The sequence below is a fragment of the Hesperophylax consimilis genome, chromosome 7 (assembly GCF_061612785.1).
Source record: "Hesperophylax consimilis isolate HC1 chromosome 7, BYU_Hcon_1.0, whole genome shotgun sequence".
NCBI classification, from domain to species: domain Eukaryota; kingdom Metazoa; phylum Arthropoda; class Insecta; order Trichoptera; family Limnephilidae; genus Hesperophylax; species Hesperophylax consimilis.
The window spans coordinates 15,826,523-15,844,555 of NC_142842.1; the positions used below are offsets into that span (position 1 = coordinate 15,826,523).

The window sequence follows — 18,033 nt, forward strand, 5'->3', positions numbered from 1 at the left end:
AGCCATAATCCCTTTAAAACCCAAAGCCAGGTTTGATCCTAGACATACAGATGTAGGCAGGAATCGATGGGATTACTTTTGGACCGGATTTGTCAATGTCCTAAATTTAACCCAATGCTGGCCCTTTTATTTCAGTGCTAAAAGTTGTAAGACCTTATTTGGGTCAGTTTATAAAGAAAATCCTCTTGTTTATGTTAAAAATAAAGTAAAAAAAACAGCCTCAAAAAATATACTGCAGAGAAAGGGCAAAGGTCGAAAATAACCTCACATTAATTTTGAAGGAAAAATGGTGACCCAAAGCGTCTGAGACTGGTTTTTTTATGAACACATATTTATATAAATACCAACTGAACTCCCGGGATTGAAATTGCCGGAGTTTCATACAGCGTTTTTCAAAATCAGAAATAAACCGTAACTTTCGTCATGTTTTGAAGGTCAAGTGTGCAAAATTTCGTCAATTTCGGAATAAATCTATAGATTTATATAAAAACCAAAGCCACGCCTCCCGCCACAGACAGTCTTCTTTGGATAAATAGATAGATTAGAATTAACTGTGTAATTATTTCTAGATAATTTGTTCCACAAGTTATTAGTCTGGTCCTGAAGGTAATTAATAAAAGTAACAATTCTGTAAGTATCGGCATGTACAAAACCCCATGACTTCCAGCGCTTTATTATTTTATTACAACACTGCGGATCCTTCTTAGAAAGTTACATCAGAATCGGTAAACAAAGATGATTAATAGAATATTTAAAGACCTACGACCTCTGATGCTAGATTTTATACGATAAAGCTTTAATGTTTTCCAAGTACAATATTTGTACACTATATTAATTACCATAAGTAGCAATCACTTAGCAACTAGATTTTTTTAGATAAACACATCTCATGATTAGTACTTAAGGTAACTGGGTAGCTTAAATTAAAAATGTTAAGATTAAATATATGCACGCACCCAGGAGCATGTTTATTAAAAACTGGAGCAGACTAAGATAAAACAAGTGTTTAAAAAACAAATTACTACATCACTAACTCTCGTTAGAACGGCAACATCAAATCATTATTATACTGAACAGTTGTATGAGAATTTCAGGATGTTCTGAAATTTGAGATATAAATAATTTATGTTAATCTATAATTAATAATTTTTTGTTAAAGGTAAATATAAGTTTACAAGATAAGGTTTACACAAATATAAATTGAAAAAATCTTACGAGAAAAAATAATTGCCGCCGACGAGAATTGAACCCGCACCTTCTGATTGCCGGTAAGGTGCACGGAACCACTGTGCTACGTCGGCTTATTTTTTACAGCCAAATAATTCAATAATCACTAGTATTTAATTAAAAAATTATTGCTCACCTGAAAACAACCAACTTTATGTTTGTAGGAAAGGTATTGTCAATTCCATAGTTTCTCACTAGGTGGCATCGAGATATATTATATCTTCATTTTTAATGGTGAAATATTTTGATTTGTCAAATATTGTTATTTTTCATTAAAGGTTTTATTATCCTTTATTTACAAGACAAGGTTTTATGCAAAGCACAACGGATAGCAAATTATTTTAGGAAATGATTATTTCCGACTAGCAGTTAAAAACCCTGCGGGTTTTTTTTTTCTTCGGTATTTTCTCAACTTTGTCAATATTATGATTTTGTTTTAGAAAAAAGGCGTCAAAAGGGGTCATCTAACCCAGCAGGTGTTCGATTGAGGTCACTGAAGGTGGTCGCATGATATGATGTTCGATACAATTACATCTATTTTTATTAATATTTTTTTTTAGGTTTTACCAAGGATGGAATTTTTCTCCCCAAAGACTGGCTCTTAACAGATGTGAATTTTTAAAATGTCTTCGAACACCTAATTATTTATTTGACTGACTGAGGATTGAACCTTCCTCCCCAATTTAATCAGACTCACCAGCCGTTTCATTTGCAAGAATGACATTCGTGAGACAGTGAACAGAACTGGGCAGTTTAACCCGTTGGTCGCTACGACGGCACTTGCCTTTCATTAATGAAATTGATACAACGGAAGACGCTCGCCTTGGCTATTGATCGATTGGTTTAAGGTGCGCTGCTCAGCGGACAGTTGTTACAATATAGAGAAATTTGTGCTAAGGAAAAAAAAACGTTTATTTGTTACACATTTATCTTTTATTAATAGATGTATACATTATATTTTATTTTTGTATTAACTAAGGATTGAACCTTCCTCCCCAGAGACTTGAATTAACCACGCTAACAACTGCATCAAATCCCGATTTGGTATGACCGATATTTATTTCGTATTTTAACTGCATATGTAATGTCATTGAAATTTGGAAAAATGCGTATATGTTCACGTGTGTATGCGTGATTGTCAACAAAAGTTCAAAGTCAAGAATTCATTGTCATCAATAACGAATCACTCTGTCTAGGTTAAGCTCGATAGGATGTGGAGAAGTGGGTTAATTTCCACTTCCATTCATTCGTTCACGAAAACAAAATCTAAATTAAAAGAGATTTATTTAAAAATAAACGCTGGAGTAGAATTTGGTTTTATTAAAAGGAAACTTTTCCGCGTTTCTCATTCATAAACCCGTATTTTTTACAATATTAGTTGTTTAAACATTTTACTATCATTTTAATGAAATCTTTCGGGTTGAAATGAGTACAATTCCGAAAGAAATGAGACCCAGCGTTGTTATTCATACAATTACGTAAGACAACCCATTTATTTATAGATATCGGTTGTCCAAGATAAATGTAATCGCTGAGTAGCTCCAGTTGGGTACAATTAATAAAGATCTTCCCTTGAGATAAGTTTAGGTATTATCCAAATTCAATATTCAACAATATAACCTACAGGGCGTTAAGGGATGTGACTTATTTTATCCATTAATTCTTGACATTATTTGGAGAATAAAAAAATGTAATTTTGTTCTCCGGTGACATCTGTGTTTTTTTCAAATCAGTAGGTATTGGACAGGTAGGGTCGGGGAGAGGAGTTGAGCGGTTAGTCGACTTAGTGAAGAAAAAAAGAAGAAAAAAAATTTCAAAAAAAATCACCGGAAGCCAATTTTTTTTACAAGTTTTTTATCCCAAATCTTGTCAGGAAGAAAGTCTTTATTATGAATATAGACAAAAATAAACTTTAAAATATTTCCATTGTAATCTCTCCGTGTTTCTCAAAAGTTAAGTAAGTAACACAACGGCACAATCATAATAGGTAGAGCGGATTGACCGCCACTTGGCACATACTTCTTGCTTCATTCACTTTCATACATCGTCTTATACATACTCCTCTGTTATTCTTATTGATATGACCCGACTCAGCTTAACAGCCTCCGTCGTTGAGTGGTTACGATCCTTGTCTACGAATCCGGGTTCAAATCCCGGCGTGCGCAAGTAAATTATGGCGGATTTTTTTATATAATTTTTAATTATTTATATTGTACAGTGTATTTGCGGCACGTTATTCCGAGTAGTAGTTGTAGATACTATCAGTATCGCCTTGGTGAAAGGCAACCATTAAGAATCAAAACGTATATTGAAATATCTTTAGCCGTGTTTGGTGACCAGATCTGAATAACTAGGTACTTCCCCGCCTTCTCTTTCCCCTCCCCGCTAACTTCGGCCTCACAACATTCCGCAATTAGGGATGCATAGTTTCACTGGCTTCAAATGATTCAGAGTAGTTGGGACTCCTGTGCGGGACAGACATCCTACATATTAAATAGATAAAAAATATTGATTTATATATTTTTTAAAGAAATACTAACATTCACGGGTTACGCAATGGAAGACTTGACCAGCCAAGGAATTGAACTCAATACGCGTGAAACAGGCTTCACTTGTTCTTGCCATTTCTTTGACGAGCGTCCTGCATGACTTTTTCTGTCGTGCACTTTCGCACTATGTACCTACACTCATCTCTTCGTTCATCCATTATACATACATAATATCCTAATCTCCTTATATTCATGGCCAGTCATGATTTTACCAAACACTAAACCCCCAGGGATCCATTTCTACAGCATTCAATCTACTGTTATCCTTCCTCTACTGGTTCCGTGCCCCACTGCCATACATCTCGGACAAGCGCCCATTTTGAAGTGGTTACGGTCATGTTCTGAACGACGGAAATATTTTTTACGCTTCCACGTTTAATAATTTTTTATCTGATCGCCAACCACTTCTCGAAAAACAATACTTATTCATTTGCTCAGGCGACATTTCGCACGCGAAGGTAGCAATACCCAAATTACGGGCCACAATGAGCCGATGGCAAACAATATGCGCTTAACTTCTTATAGGAACATATTCAAAATTACGTTTCACCCTGTTTTATGCCTCACTTCCCCGTGGATGAACCATCAAAGGGTGACCATTGATTGCGGAAAAACCCTTTTCATACAAATATTCAAAGGCTAACACGCTTCCGTCCTTTGCAAACAAAACCCACATGCCCGCCAGAAGAAAATATTTCAATTAGTTAGCCAGAACGGCTCCATATACCCGATGTACCGCAACTGAGTCTTATAATAGTATGTTATTGGGATAGCCCGTCATTTTTGATATCTGCTTTTAAAACCAGTGGATTGGAATTATTTTCTTTGCTGAATTTTCGATGCTAACCTTTGAGAAGTTAAGGATTACGGAAGTAAGTGGAACTACCTACATACGATACTGTATAATCGTGACTTCGATTAATATCGGCAAATGATTGTTTTTATTTTATAGAATAGTGGTTAGTGGAAAATCCTTGTGGGAGGTCCAACTTTTATATTTTTTCTTTTCGTGTGATTTTATAACGATTACATAATGGAATTTCATATTAATATTTACGATCACAAATAATGTCGTAATTTGGGGATGATTTCCTGAAATTCTTTCTAACGAAAGGAATTAATGATCCTGGGTATTAAAGTTATGAATATAATTGGTGAGAGGATTCAGAATTATATATAAGCTGTAACATTGCAAAATGTTATCACTTAAACACAGTTTATTTGTAACTTTTAAATGGTTTGATTCATGTAGAGGATTTTTTTAAAGTTGAAAAATTAGAAGTTTTTTTTATGATATAGCGTTTAGTAATGTGAGCCTCACTGGGTGCTTTACCTGAAATGATGCCCCCATTTGACAATTTTATGTTACAAATTATGTATGTAAATAAAATAGACAGTTGTGAAATTATGTTCATCAAACCAAATAAAATAAAATATTAAGAAATAGAATAAAATTAAATAAAGTTAAATAATAAAATAAAATAATTGTGGCAGTTATAAATTACTGGTAAGGTTGTGTATAATATGAGTACTATGTAGGTATATTTTTATCCTTTTAAGATAAATTTATATCGTAACATGGCCTTTTTTATTCTTTAATCCATATCTTAATTGTGTTTGTGAAATATTTTTTGCTACCTCATTTTTTATGTCAAGTGTAAGATTTTTGAATTCTTTTGTTGCCTGGAATTTTAAGTGTATTTGTCCAAAGCTTGTGTTTATCGGCGGAGTTTTTATGTATTGTATGTACGCTCGTTTAACTGGTCCATGTTAGTTTTATTTTTATTATGTATATTGGCATATAAATAGTACATCAAACATGTTGAATATTTGGTCAGTGGCGGTCAATCTACGATTTTTAAGAATTAAGATAGTTTTCTTTATAAATTCTAACGAATATATGTTCATTCTAGAACTGTATAGACAGTTTTTCTGTTAATTCTAATGAATGTATGTTCATTCTAGAACTGTATAGACAGTTGTATTGTTAATTCTAATGAATGTATGTTCATTCTAGAACTGTATATTGTATAGACAGAACAACGAATTTTTTTAACAATCTCAGCAAGATATTAAGATTATTTTTACATATTCGACATCTCATATATATTTTATTTATTGAATCAACTCTATTTTGTGCATCTTAATTTATATTTTTGGTTTTTCTTTTATATATTATTTAAAAAAAAATTGCAATATAATAAATAACAAAAAAAGATCATATTTTCCTTAAAAAAATCGTAGTCACTACTGCAAACAGATATGAATAAATATTATATATATACATATTTAAATAGATACACGTTTTCCAGTAATCAGAGTGAATTTAGTGCTTAACTCCTAATCTATAAGTTAAATACTGTTATGATATCACAAATTTATCCCGAAACGTAGAAAATCGAACCATCTTTTGCTGTAATACATAAAATATTATCACTTGTAATATTGAATGAGACTGTGAAATTTCATGTTATTTACAAATGTATCAGATTAATTAGAGCAAATTGAGAACAGAACTTTTATAATCTTAGGAATATACCAAACAGTACAGAAGATATAAACCATCAAAACGTTGATTTTGTGCGTGTACGTTCGCGGTAGTACTGCAGAACTACCGTTTGAATTATGAATTGGTCCCGTGAATCACGCTGCACAATTCATAATTCGAACGGTAGTACTGCAGTACTACGTCCCTTTGCACGAAGATGTCGGGTCCCACCCAGCATGCCGCTTGAAGTCCCGAAAGCCCTTCTGGGCGGAAGGAGAGAGGCTCCTCCGATTCCCTCTCACCCCAGAAGATAGGTGGAAACCTGAGTGGCAGACAGCCAACGTGGAAAATGCCCACCTCATACAGGACCTCACCGAGAGACAGCCTTGGTACTCATTGCATCGCTAAACCTGGTCCGCCATCAATAGGTTAAGGTGCTCCTATAGCCGCTCTGCCCACATGATGCACAGATGGGGCTTTAAAGAGTCGGCGATGTGTGAATGTGGTGCAGTGCAGACTACCGAACATGTGGTCAACGAATGCCCGCTCCATTAATTCCCCGGCGGGATTGATGAGGTTCACATGGCGACGCCTGAGGCCCTAGAATGGCTCGCAGACCTAGATGTCCCCCTCTGACCCCCCCACCATACGAAAGAAAAAGAAGAAGTACTACATGCGCGGTAGTACTGCGTGATTCACGGAACCAAGGTTAACTTCTCTTCACTTCAAAGCTCATAACTCTGTCATATATGGAGATATCGAAAAACTAATTTACTCTTGTTAATATCTATTTAAATATAATACATTTAATGAAAATAAATAAAATATTAGTTAACCCAATTAAAAATATCTTCTTTTTTTCAGTTTGCAACCGTACCTACTACGGGGACGTTGGGAAGACCTACGAGCTGAAGTTGGGCAAGCCGATAGAGGGGCGGCTGCCTTTCCTCTGCCACCTCACCTTTACGGCCAACGGACATATTCACGGAGACATTGTTCAGGTAAATAAATAAATTTATTAAAAAAATTTATTTGTCTGCGTGACAACTATGTCGCATTCGATAACAAAGAAAGAAATAATGTAAAAACAGCATCAAAAATATACATCTGATTGATACCTTTTGCTCGACAGCTATTTTGTCTTTTGAAGGGATTGTAAGATTTTCATTTTGATAAAATTGAGATTATAATATGATTTGAGATTTTCACGGCCATACTTTTTAGAGTGATGTGTAACCTTTGATAAAGTTGATTTTAATGTCTACACATATCGAGGAAATTATTTTCACAGTCAGAGCAGTTCTTGATGAAAAACAAAAGAAAAAAGGCTTTGTTAAATTTGTGTTCAATCGTTAGTTCCTCCTTTGGCTGCCTGCAGTGATAACTTCATCTAATTGTTAATAATTTTTATTAATTCATAATATTTTTAATACTTCTTTTAGGATACATGAACATTATGGCTTAATTAAGACACCTTCATCCTAATAACTCTCCTTTAACTTATAAGTGTTCACATTGATGAAAATAATACCCATGTATCTGTACGCACTTTGAATTAATTTGAATTTTTAATTTGTAAGCTTTTAATTCATGATGAAATTACATTTTAGTACTACTTTTATGAATTAAAACACACAAATAACTTTATTCAATTTGTTTATTAATGACCTGACTGGTTTTACCTTATGTGACGGGCATATTCAGAAAGTGAAACCGGTTCGATCGTTAATCAAAAAGTTGTATAAAATTATAAAGGCGTTTTAATCCATAAAAAAGCTCCGACATCTTAATTCATGGAAAGAATGTTAAAATATACTATTATCGAAGAAAACAAACACTTTGTGGCTTGACATGATACAAATTGAAACAAACACTTAGTTTTAAACCACATTATTTTGAGGTATATTCGTCGACCGGTTTCGATTGGACTCAATCTTCTTCAGTACAATAAAATATAATAGTATTATATTTTATTGTCCTGAAGAAGATTGAGTCCAATCGAAACCGGTCGACGAATATACCTCAAATAAAGTGGTTTAAAACTAAGTGTTTGTTTTATTTTGTTTAAAATATACTTTTTTTTTCTTTATTTATAATTAATCAATTTACATTTATACATTTATTTACATTTATGTTAACTAGAATAATTCATAAAATTAGTTTTCACTGCTTTTGATTTTGACAAGCGCTTGTTCAAATTTGCCATAGAAATATTTAGACACCAACTACATCATCTAATTTTTCTTAGATGATTAATTTTTTATAGATGAATTAATTTTATTTTATTTCTCTTAGATTATTATTTTTACTTAGATGATTAATTTTTCTTAGTTGATTAATTTTTCTAAGATGATTAATTTTTCTTAGTTGATTAATTTTTCTTAAATGATTAATTTTTCTTAGTTGATTAATTTTTCTAAGATGATTAATTTTTCCATACTTGAACTTTAAAGACTCTATAAAATTTAATCAAAAAAACCCAAACCCAACGGTGTTTATTTAAAACGTACATTCGTGAAGACGAAACAATTCCCAAAAGCCTTCGAATCCGAATGAAATTGCACACTTATGCTAGTGGCGATAACGTTGAAATGGGAAACGACTGTGAAGCCCTTTTCAAATTAAATAAAATTTGGATTTGAAGCCAAAATACTCAACCAAACTGAATGATTATTTCTTTAATCAAAACGTATAAAAAAAGTTTACTATGGATGCGTGCTGTTTTTAAATTAGGATATATAGGCCTTAATTAAAACTAGTATTAAATTTTGCACTATTTTGGCATTTTTATGTGAGTTAATCGTAATTACTAAAAAAATCTCGTCTTTTTTGGGCTAGAAACTTGTTTGCATTTTTTTTTTATTTTCACATAAATCGGAAATTTGTAATTTGAATTTACGACCTTACATATGCTCTTTTAAACATTGTAATATTTTATTATGCACTTGCTGTACCCAACCAAGCGTTGCTGTGACTCAGTCTGTCTGTGCAGATAGAGAAACAATAGCGCGTGTTGCTTTAATGTCCAAATTACAACTGCCTAGTGCTCGGCCGGGTCACTCGCTTTGTTACTCAGTCAAGCAACTTATTGGGGAGTATCTTACTTATTGTTTATCACATTCAGAAGAGACTTTGATCGAGACAATTCATTAGATTAATTCGATTCATTAGATTAGATTAATTTACAGTGATGTTGTTATGTTTTCTCCAAGTATGAAAAATGAGTTTCATAACAATAAAAGTAGTTTTATAAGTCTTTCCTTTCACTGACTGACTCGGCCGAACACTAGGTAAGTGTTTGTTTTTTTATTTCCTTTTCGAAAGCAACGTCAACATTTCAAAACAGTCAGAGAAAAACTTTCGGAGATTTAAGATTTTAGATAAATAGAAGATCGATAGACTATTGGGTTCCCGCAATGCTTCGCTATATCTTTCTCGGGCGCCTCCGACTACTTCCACCATTCACTACTGTATACCATAATATTACGGTTAAAAAAACTAAATTAAAACTAATTTAATTCGACTCCGTGTCTCATTACCGTACAGGGATATTAGGTTTAGTATTGCTCTGGCGTCCCCAACTTCTTCTATCATTTAAAAATCTCTCCACACTCCTGGCACTAATAACAACAAACTTCGAAATTTTCAGCGATATCAGTTGACTACTTTTCAAGTTTTGCGAGCACAAACATACGCCGGCTGAATGTTTATAAATAAAGAGTAGAAACCAGTTAAAAAAAGTTAACTAAACCAATTGGAATGCATTTTATAATATAAGAGACGTTGTCCTGCCACAGACCGCCTTCTGTGTAGGGAAGTTACAATTTTTGGTTAAATCACAAATAATTGCCAAACTTGCATCTAAAAAAATTTGATTAAAAAATAATTTTGTATTTTTGTTGAGGAAATTCTAAATTCTCTCACTGAAAACTATTGTCACGACAAAATCAAAATTTTGCGGTCGGGCAATTTTACGCTTTCGCAGTTTATCCAGGTCTCAGTCTTATATCCTGTGCCAATCACAGAATTTCCGGTGTATGGCCTCGGGGATTCTATATTAAATAGGCTACACCACATGCGATTCATTTTCCGGTAGAGATATTTCTTTGTGTGGCGCGTGAGTGAATGAGGGTTCGACCACTACAGGAATGATGAAATATTTAAGGACCGCTCTGCGTTTTATGTTTATGAACGCATTACCGGCGCCGCCAAACAGACTTTATCCAGCACTCAAGTGCGTATAAAATTGTAGTTTTCGCGTTATATCCCGTGATGCCATTGTATACCGAACGAACTAGAGGAATCTGCCCACCTTTTCTAAGTGCGGGTTTATACGGCGGGGAAATATAAATTCTGAAAGAATATAGAAATAACCAAAAACTGCGCACGCTTTAAGATAACTTTCAAAGATTCAGCGACAGCTATGTATTATGAAATATATAAATTGTTTTGTCTTTTGTACAACATTTTTTATTTATCATTCGAGACGGTTTTAGAATTCACATTTTGTGAAGAATTGTGTTTGAGTTTTTTAAAAATAAATTTTCAAAAGAGTTCAATTCAATTTTCAAAATTTTATTAACGAGTACGAAAAATAATCTATTCCATTCTTGAACTATGAATTCAGGTGTCATTAAATATTAAAATATCAATATGACCGTCACGACATTAAAATAAGAATTTCAATCTCAAAATTATTTGGCGAAATGTTGATGTTTGAAATTTTCCTAATGGTTGGTTTGCACGGAGAGAATTTAGGATAACAGTAAGTGATAATTATTAACTAAAAGACTGTCCTAAAAAGCGGTCACTTAACACTAAAAGCACCGAAGACACGCGTCAACCTTTCAATCAATATAAACATTAAAATTAATAGATTTTAGCGTATTATTGGTAGATTAGTCATATTGAAAGCGGAGAGATAGAAAAATTTCCATAAAGTGAATTTGGATACAGTAATATTTTGAACTGATCGAAAGTTAAGACTTTTTTCAATCCCATCGATAGTGAAGTGCCGCATGCTCAAGTTGTTGTAAATTCTTTCCTGGCAGAGAAGGGGTGGCGTATTTTATGTTCACGGAACATTTACTGCCAACATAAAGTTGGCGTACTTTCTTCCACCGAAGGTTTTACTTAACCCTCTCAGAGGCTATAAACATACATACATACATTTCCGAAGATGTATGCGTGTTTTTATGTGTTTTCAAATGACGAAAGGGTTGAAAAAAGTTTTTTTTGGTATTGAATCCGTTTTTACCTGTCGTAAAATAGATTCATTGATAATTTTGAGGTTTGTTAAGAACACACTTTTAATTTTTTTATGTGACACCTCACTAGAGCGTGGTCGTCTGTACAGTGTAAAGACAGGGGAACTATGTCGCCACCCATTTGAGCAGCGTTGTGAGGCGGGTTAAAGTAGGGACTGTAGGAAGGCATTTAATAATGTGGGCCTTGAAAACAAGTCGAAGACATGACCCGTTTTCATGCAGTCAACATCAATTGTGAGTTTCACTCACGTGCACCGGTGCACCGGATATCATTGCTAGCTCCCGAGCAGGCTCCATTCAATAACATATAGAACAGATTCAGCATGCCTACATTGAATCGGTTTATTATAATAGGTCTGTTGATTAAAGAATGTCATCCTTTGCGCACAATCAAGTAGGTTTATTATACACATAAAATTAGAAAGAGGTCGGAAGTCCTTAGTAGAGTGTTGATGCCAATCCTGATGTATGGCAGTGAGGAATGGGGGTGGCAGAGGGTCGATGAAAATTAAAAGAATGCAGTAGAAATGATATCTTTGTGGCCTAAAGTTTTGTGTGTGATGTAGTACAGGTAAAATTAGGTTTGAGAATTGTTAGATTTGTGTTTTCTTATTTTTTTTATAATTGATTAATTAATTTTAAAACAAATGCAGCCATTCCATCGTACTATTCACACATTCAATAATATAAGTCTGTACTCTAACATCGATATTTTTTTCGGATTCACTGCCCATATTTAAAAGGAGCATTATTTTAATGGTATAAACTGTTCAATGCGCACTCACTTACACACACATACACTCACGCATACACACACACCTATACACTACACACGTTACCCGGTAATTACTAAATATACATACCACCTATAAAACATTACAAAGAAACATGTGATAGGTACCCAATTAGAAATATTTAAAAATTGTAAATTGTTTCATCGCTGTAACCAAAACTTTTTGTTTTTATAATGTAAAAAAAGAAACGTAAAAAGTAAAGAAAATAACGAGGGTTAACCCCCTATTTATTCATTTTTAATACCATGTATGACCAAAGTTTCACGAACGCACGAATTTTGCCATTTATTTTTTGATCTTGGTACTATTTTACCTGTACTAACGATGCATGATCTAAATGAAGCATGTAGTCTGTCTGGGTGTCAGGAGATCTTTTAACATCAAAAAAATTACATAAAAATATTGGCTAGTTGGGGTCGTGTGATGGTGTAACGGTTGGAAAATAAGTACCCCGCTATAATTAATATTTCGATAGAGAGAAATTTGCCTTATGACTGGCAACACTCATTAGCAGCTGTTCTGATGGTTGCTCAAAATAATGAGACAAGCAGTATTCGGGGGACAGTGATTGCAATAACATGGACGGACGGAAGGAGCTCGACGGGTTGGCTATCGGCACGAAGACGTGAGGTTTTCATCATGCACTTGATCTTTTATTAATTTCTCTTAAATCGATAAATATAAATTTGTGTATGAAACTGGCGCCCATTTTAGTAATAGCATAATGATTTGCAGTATTAATCATCATGTATGTTCTACCTACAGTTACGTTTTTCATTAAATCACCATGACTTGCTTTTTACAATCAACACACTAATTCTGTCACGCTCTGAGATTACCTTTTGTTTTAATTTTGTCTCATGCCGGAGTATTTATAAATTGTGAACAATAAATTAGACTCATTAGATTTTATGGAACTTTTATTTATTATGAACGACCTTGTACATAACACTTTTAGATTCATATTATTTTAAATCGTTACATTGGCGCCCTACGATTAATATAAAGTTGATGACTTGTATTTTAAATCATTAAATTGGCGCCCAACGAGTTATATTTGATTATGACTAATATTTAAATCATTACATTGGCGCCCTTGGACTGTTGTTCGGCTGACTGACCAGTTACAACATGTAAAATAAATTTAATTTCGTTTGTTTTCGAATAAAAATAAACATTTGCAATGTCACTGGAGACCAAAACATCATTTGACATTTTTTACTCCAAATAATATTAGGAATCACTTCTTCCTTGTTAGTATGTTTCTGTGTAGTCAGGTACGTCCCCTAACACTCTGTACCTATATAAGACAAGGAAATGGCTTCCTTGAGAAAATAAACGATTAAAGCTAGCAGGCAACATTTATTTGATGTCTTTGAATGGTTAACATTTTCAAATTTAAGCTGCTATTGTAGGAAATGCTTTGATCTTTTCACTTTCAACCGTATTATTGCTATTGATTTTTGTCTAATTATGCCGTGTTGCTTTTCCTTCTTCGCTAGCCAATGTTTCGAAGAGCGTTGAAGGCACAAAACCCCACTAATATTATTAGGTATGACGCCGACGGGCTAAGCTGGTATCAGGTACTTGACGGTTATACCAAAACTGAACACCGAAAACTAATTATTTTACTGAATTACCGGCCCTAAGAAGATTAAAGGTGGCACTCTGATGATAAACATTGCAACGCTGTCCGAAATGTTAGCCAAATAAGGAAGGAGCGCAACACGGTATGATAACTCGACAATTAACCAAGATTGCTATTATAAGCGTCCCGACGCGTCGGTTCAATCTTTTGCAAGTCAAGTCCTTCACAATAGAGAAAGCCACAATAATATTCTCTACATGGAGTATGGCCACTATCTTTGCTCTATTCGACCTTATTTTGGGTATGCTAGGAATCGACTATTTAGCATTAATGAAACTCCTTTTAAAAGTCAAGCTCTGTTACTACTAGTATAGTTGAAACCCATTATATGTAATTCTCCTTCACAAAGTTGTTTGAAAACAAATATTTGTGTTCAAAAACGTTTTGAAATGCTCTAATACCCATTTTGGTGATCACTGAATACTGAATACAACGATTGAAGACTCTCAAAATGTTAATTAAACTAAGGCTTTAATTTAATGAACATTTGCGCAAGCCCGTGAAAAATCACGGGTTCACGAAACGTGGTCCACTACAATCACTCGAGTAGCAGTGCGCGGGACCAGATTCTTTAGTTTCCCGTCGTTCGGCGTTAGAGCGTTGCGAGAGGTCGAGATCAAATTGGACTAATTGTAGGTAAAAAATCATGTTTTTGCATCACAATACACCAATCGTCTGAATTCTTGACATCTCTTGACAATTGAGATTTAAATTATTTTCTGTCAAAAATGTTTTATTGCAGGTATATAGGTACTTTATAACCTGCCTGAATTCTTGAAATAAAATCTTCTAATTTTAAAAATGACATTTCCGTTTAAAACAAAAGTTCTAGAGTTAATTGAACTGGACTTGACAGATTCACAACCGAAATAGAAATAGAAATAATCACAGGTAAGTAGTACGCAATAATATTAATTCGAATGCTTTGAAATTAGTTTGCCTTGTGTTAAGGGTTACGCACATTAATGAGGGTGTATGTGTAGGATGCGGGGTTTTAAATACCATTGCCAATCAAATTAAATGTAAGCGGAACATATTAGCTCGTGTTGTATTCAGTGACATTATTGTGTTCGGCCATTATTTGGTAATGTATGCAAATTGTTACACATTACTTCCTGCTTGTTCATTATGCATATAGTAAAATTTCGATCGTAGATAGATAGGTCTAAATGCCACACACAGACACACACACTTTGCTTTATTCGCAATCGGAAATATTTGGTACGACGGGATATATTCACTAATCAATTTTTTTTTTAAAATATTTTCATTGTTTCAAAAACCATTTTGCAATCGCAATTGCTTCAACGGTTCAAATTTGGCTATGACGTAGGAAACGGCGTTGGCAGCTACAACAGCTGTCACCTGATCCCAAAACTGTCCCTTAAAGTTTAACTGCAGTGACGTCACAAACGCGCTCCGCACGTTCACGTCGTATTGTCGGCAAATCTAAAATAGTGAATTTGAAATGTCAAAATTTTATTTTTATCACTATATAAATAATATTATAAAACAAACTTTAAAACTGTATTTTAATTCCAAAAAGGGAAATAAAAGTAAGTTTGGTGTTTCTTCAAAGCGCCATTTATATTTAAATTTTTTTACTTTCATCTTCTGTGAGACGTTTATTTACTTTTAATGTAAATTCTACAACACGAAAGACTGCCACTTTTGTGGCTAGTGACAATGGCATTCCATTTTGCGGGTTTTCTGAGATGGAAAACAATGGAGAGGTAAAGGAGAAGCGGAATAAGAATTCTTGGGAGGATCTAATAACTAAATATAAGACTCCAACAACGGGAGTTTGCACAACGCTCACATTTTAATTTAATTTGTGATGAACATATCACTAAAATCTCAAATGTCTCTGGATGGTTTAAAGAAAGGATTTGAAAATTTTATAAAACGTTTTTCAACTATAAAATTAGGTGAAAGTACCAGATTTTATTTTTATAGACGATGAATTAGTAACTTCCCGAGAGATTCCTCTAGAATCATTTGATATTTTAAAATAAATACGTTCATCAAAAATAATTAATAGAAACGACACGGATAGATCGATTTTCTAGGTCTACTAGGGCAAAGTCGACCGTAGGTTCGTCCAATACGTCGGGCCGCGAGCTTGATATTGTTTTTATACGATTTCATCACTTATGTCGTTAAGATTTCCACTTTATTTCAGAGAGTAGATAGGGCAAATTCAACCACAGGTCTGTCTAATACACCAGGGCTGAGCTTCGAATATTTTTGTACACGGCTGCTTCACTTACGTCGTTAAGATTCTGGATTTATTTTAGGGAATTGTCTGTTCAATTTGAATTTCGAAAGCTAGATTTTAAAGATACTTTTCATTGCTGGCCACTCGGACGTTTATTGATTTAAATGGGTATAAATGCAATTTTCCGGTCTGAGTAGACAAAGCGTTTTCTGTTCTGATGAAAAAACATTCTCATGAATATGAAAAAAACATTTTCACAATTATGTGACAATCAAAATTTGCTAAGCATCTCTTCATGCTAAATCGCTCACTCAATGATAATATATAGCAGCTGGAAATTAGTAATATATTCAAAAACTAATTAAATATAATTAGCTCGCCATTCCTAAATATCTTTAAGCCGAATTCAATTATTATAGAACACAACAACACATGTTATTGAAATGATATGCAGGCAACAGAAACCCCTGAGTCATCCAAATTATTCATTTTGAAAGACCTTATTATTAACAGAGTGATAACAACTAATACATATTGACAAAATTACGTAGGATCACCAGTAAGTGCACAGCAGACAGAGGGTTAACATTAAGAAAAATACCCTTTAATAACAAAGTATGTATACCAACTGTCCAATAACAGTGTATAACAGTATGTTATTTCAAAGGATCTGCTTAAGGGTAAACATATAATACATGTATCAAGCTGTTAATTAATACCTTCCTAATTGAGAATAACTCGTGTGTTATACTCACCATAGCTTGATAATGCCTTCAAAAGTCGAAAGAGCTGTCACGCGTAATATTAATAAAATACACAGCAGAACTTCTGTATAAATTATTTTTTTTTGTAAATTAAAGGAATATTATTGAAACCTTAAAAGACAAAAATTAATGGAGTCTTACTGAACTGAGAACTTAAATAATAACAGAACTTGAAAATTTGTTTGAAGAATTGTTCAAATTCTCAGAAACAATCCGTTCTAAGTAATACGCCATATCAAGACTTTTAAAATTTATTAGATCTCTAGTTGTACGCCACTACTTGATTCGAACGTCATTTTAGAAGTTTTGGTTTTCTTCCAAACAAGCTTCTTGGATGTTGGTTTGGCAATATCTACATAGCAACCAAAGTGTTCGAGAAGCTTTTTCACCTTGTAAAAGCGACAGCGTGAAGGAACTAGTCAGTCAGTCAGTCATCAGTCGTTCAACAATTTACAAGACTCCGCTGCGCGCGGGGCGATAACATCCGGCTTTGCACGGTTCAATCGTGGACTCCATCGGGATCATCACAGCGCCCTGGCCCCGGCCATCGTTACTGGCCAGCGCTACACCGGATCACAGCGCCCTGGTTCCAGCACATCTGACCAGCGCTACATCCACGCACCTAGACCAAGCGGCATCCTCGCCGGTCTAAGCCATCTCCCGCACAACTGGCGACCAGGTCCACCGCACCTTTCGGCTACCCTGTTCAGCACTGGAGCACCCGGAAGACCTACGCTCTTCACCAGTACCTGATACGTCAACGAGTCCGGTCACCAGCAGCGGCGTCGACTCACTGACCCGCGCTTGACCAGCACTTCACCGCCTGCATCCGGAGTCTTCATCATCGGTCCTCAAGTCATCTCAAATACAGCAATCTGACTCAAATAAAACACTGTGACCTTCACAACATCTTTCATTTCGTGCCTCCTCACCAGATCCCCAAAGATCATGTAAATTGGAAAATATTAAAATTAATTCTTACTTGAGGGATGGGTACCTTTTGAAGAATATTAGACATTTTAATTAAGTAAATTATATCTAATTGTTATTAAAAGACAGATGATGCATCGTTAAAAAA

At 34.2% G+C, this 18,033-nt stretch overlaps 1 protein-coding gene across 1 annotated transcript in view; it reads left to right on the forward strand.

Annotated features, from left to right (window-relative positions):
• The window catches only part of LOC149422371 (uncharacterized), a 280,175-nt gene that overhangs the window by 207,386 nt on the left and 54,756 nt on the right, over nucleotides 1–18,033 (forward strand). The window contains exon 4 of the mRNA XM_089633760.1: nucleotides 7,129–7,265. Coding sequence (XP_089489886.1) covers nucleotides 7,129–7,265 — 137 coding nt within the window. The remainder of the gene's footprint in view (nucleotides 1–7,128; nucleotides 7,266–18,033) is intronic.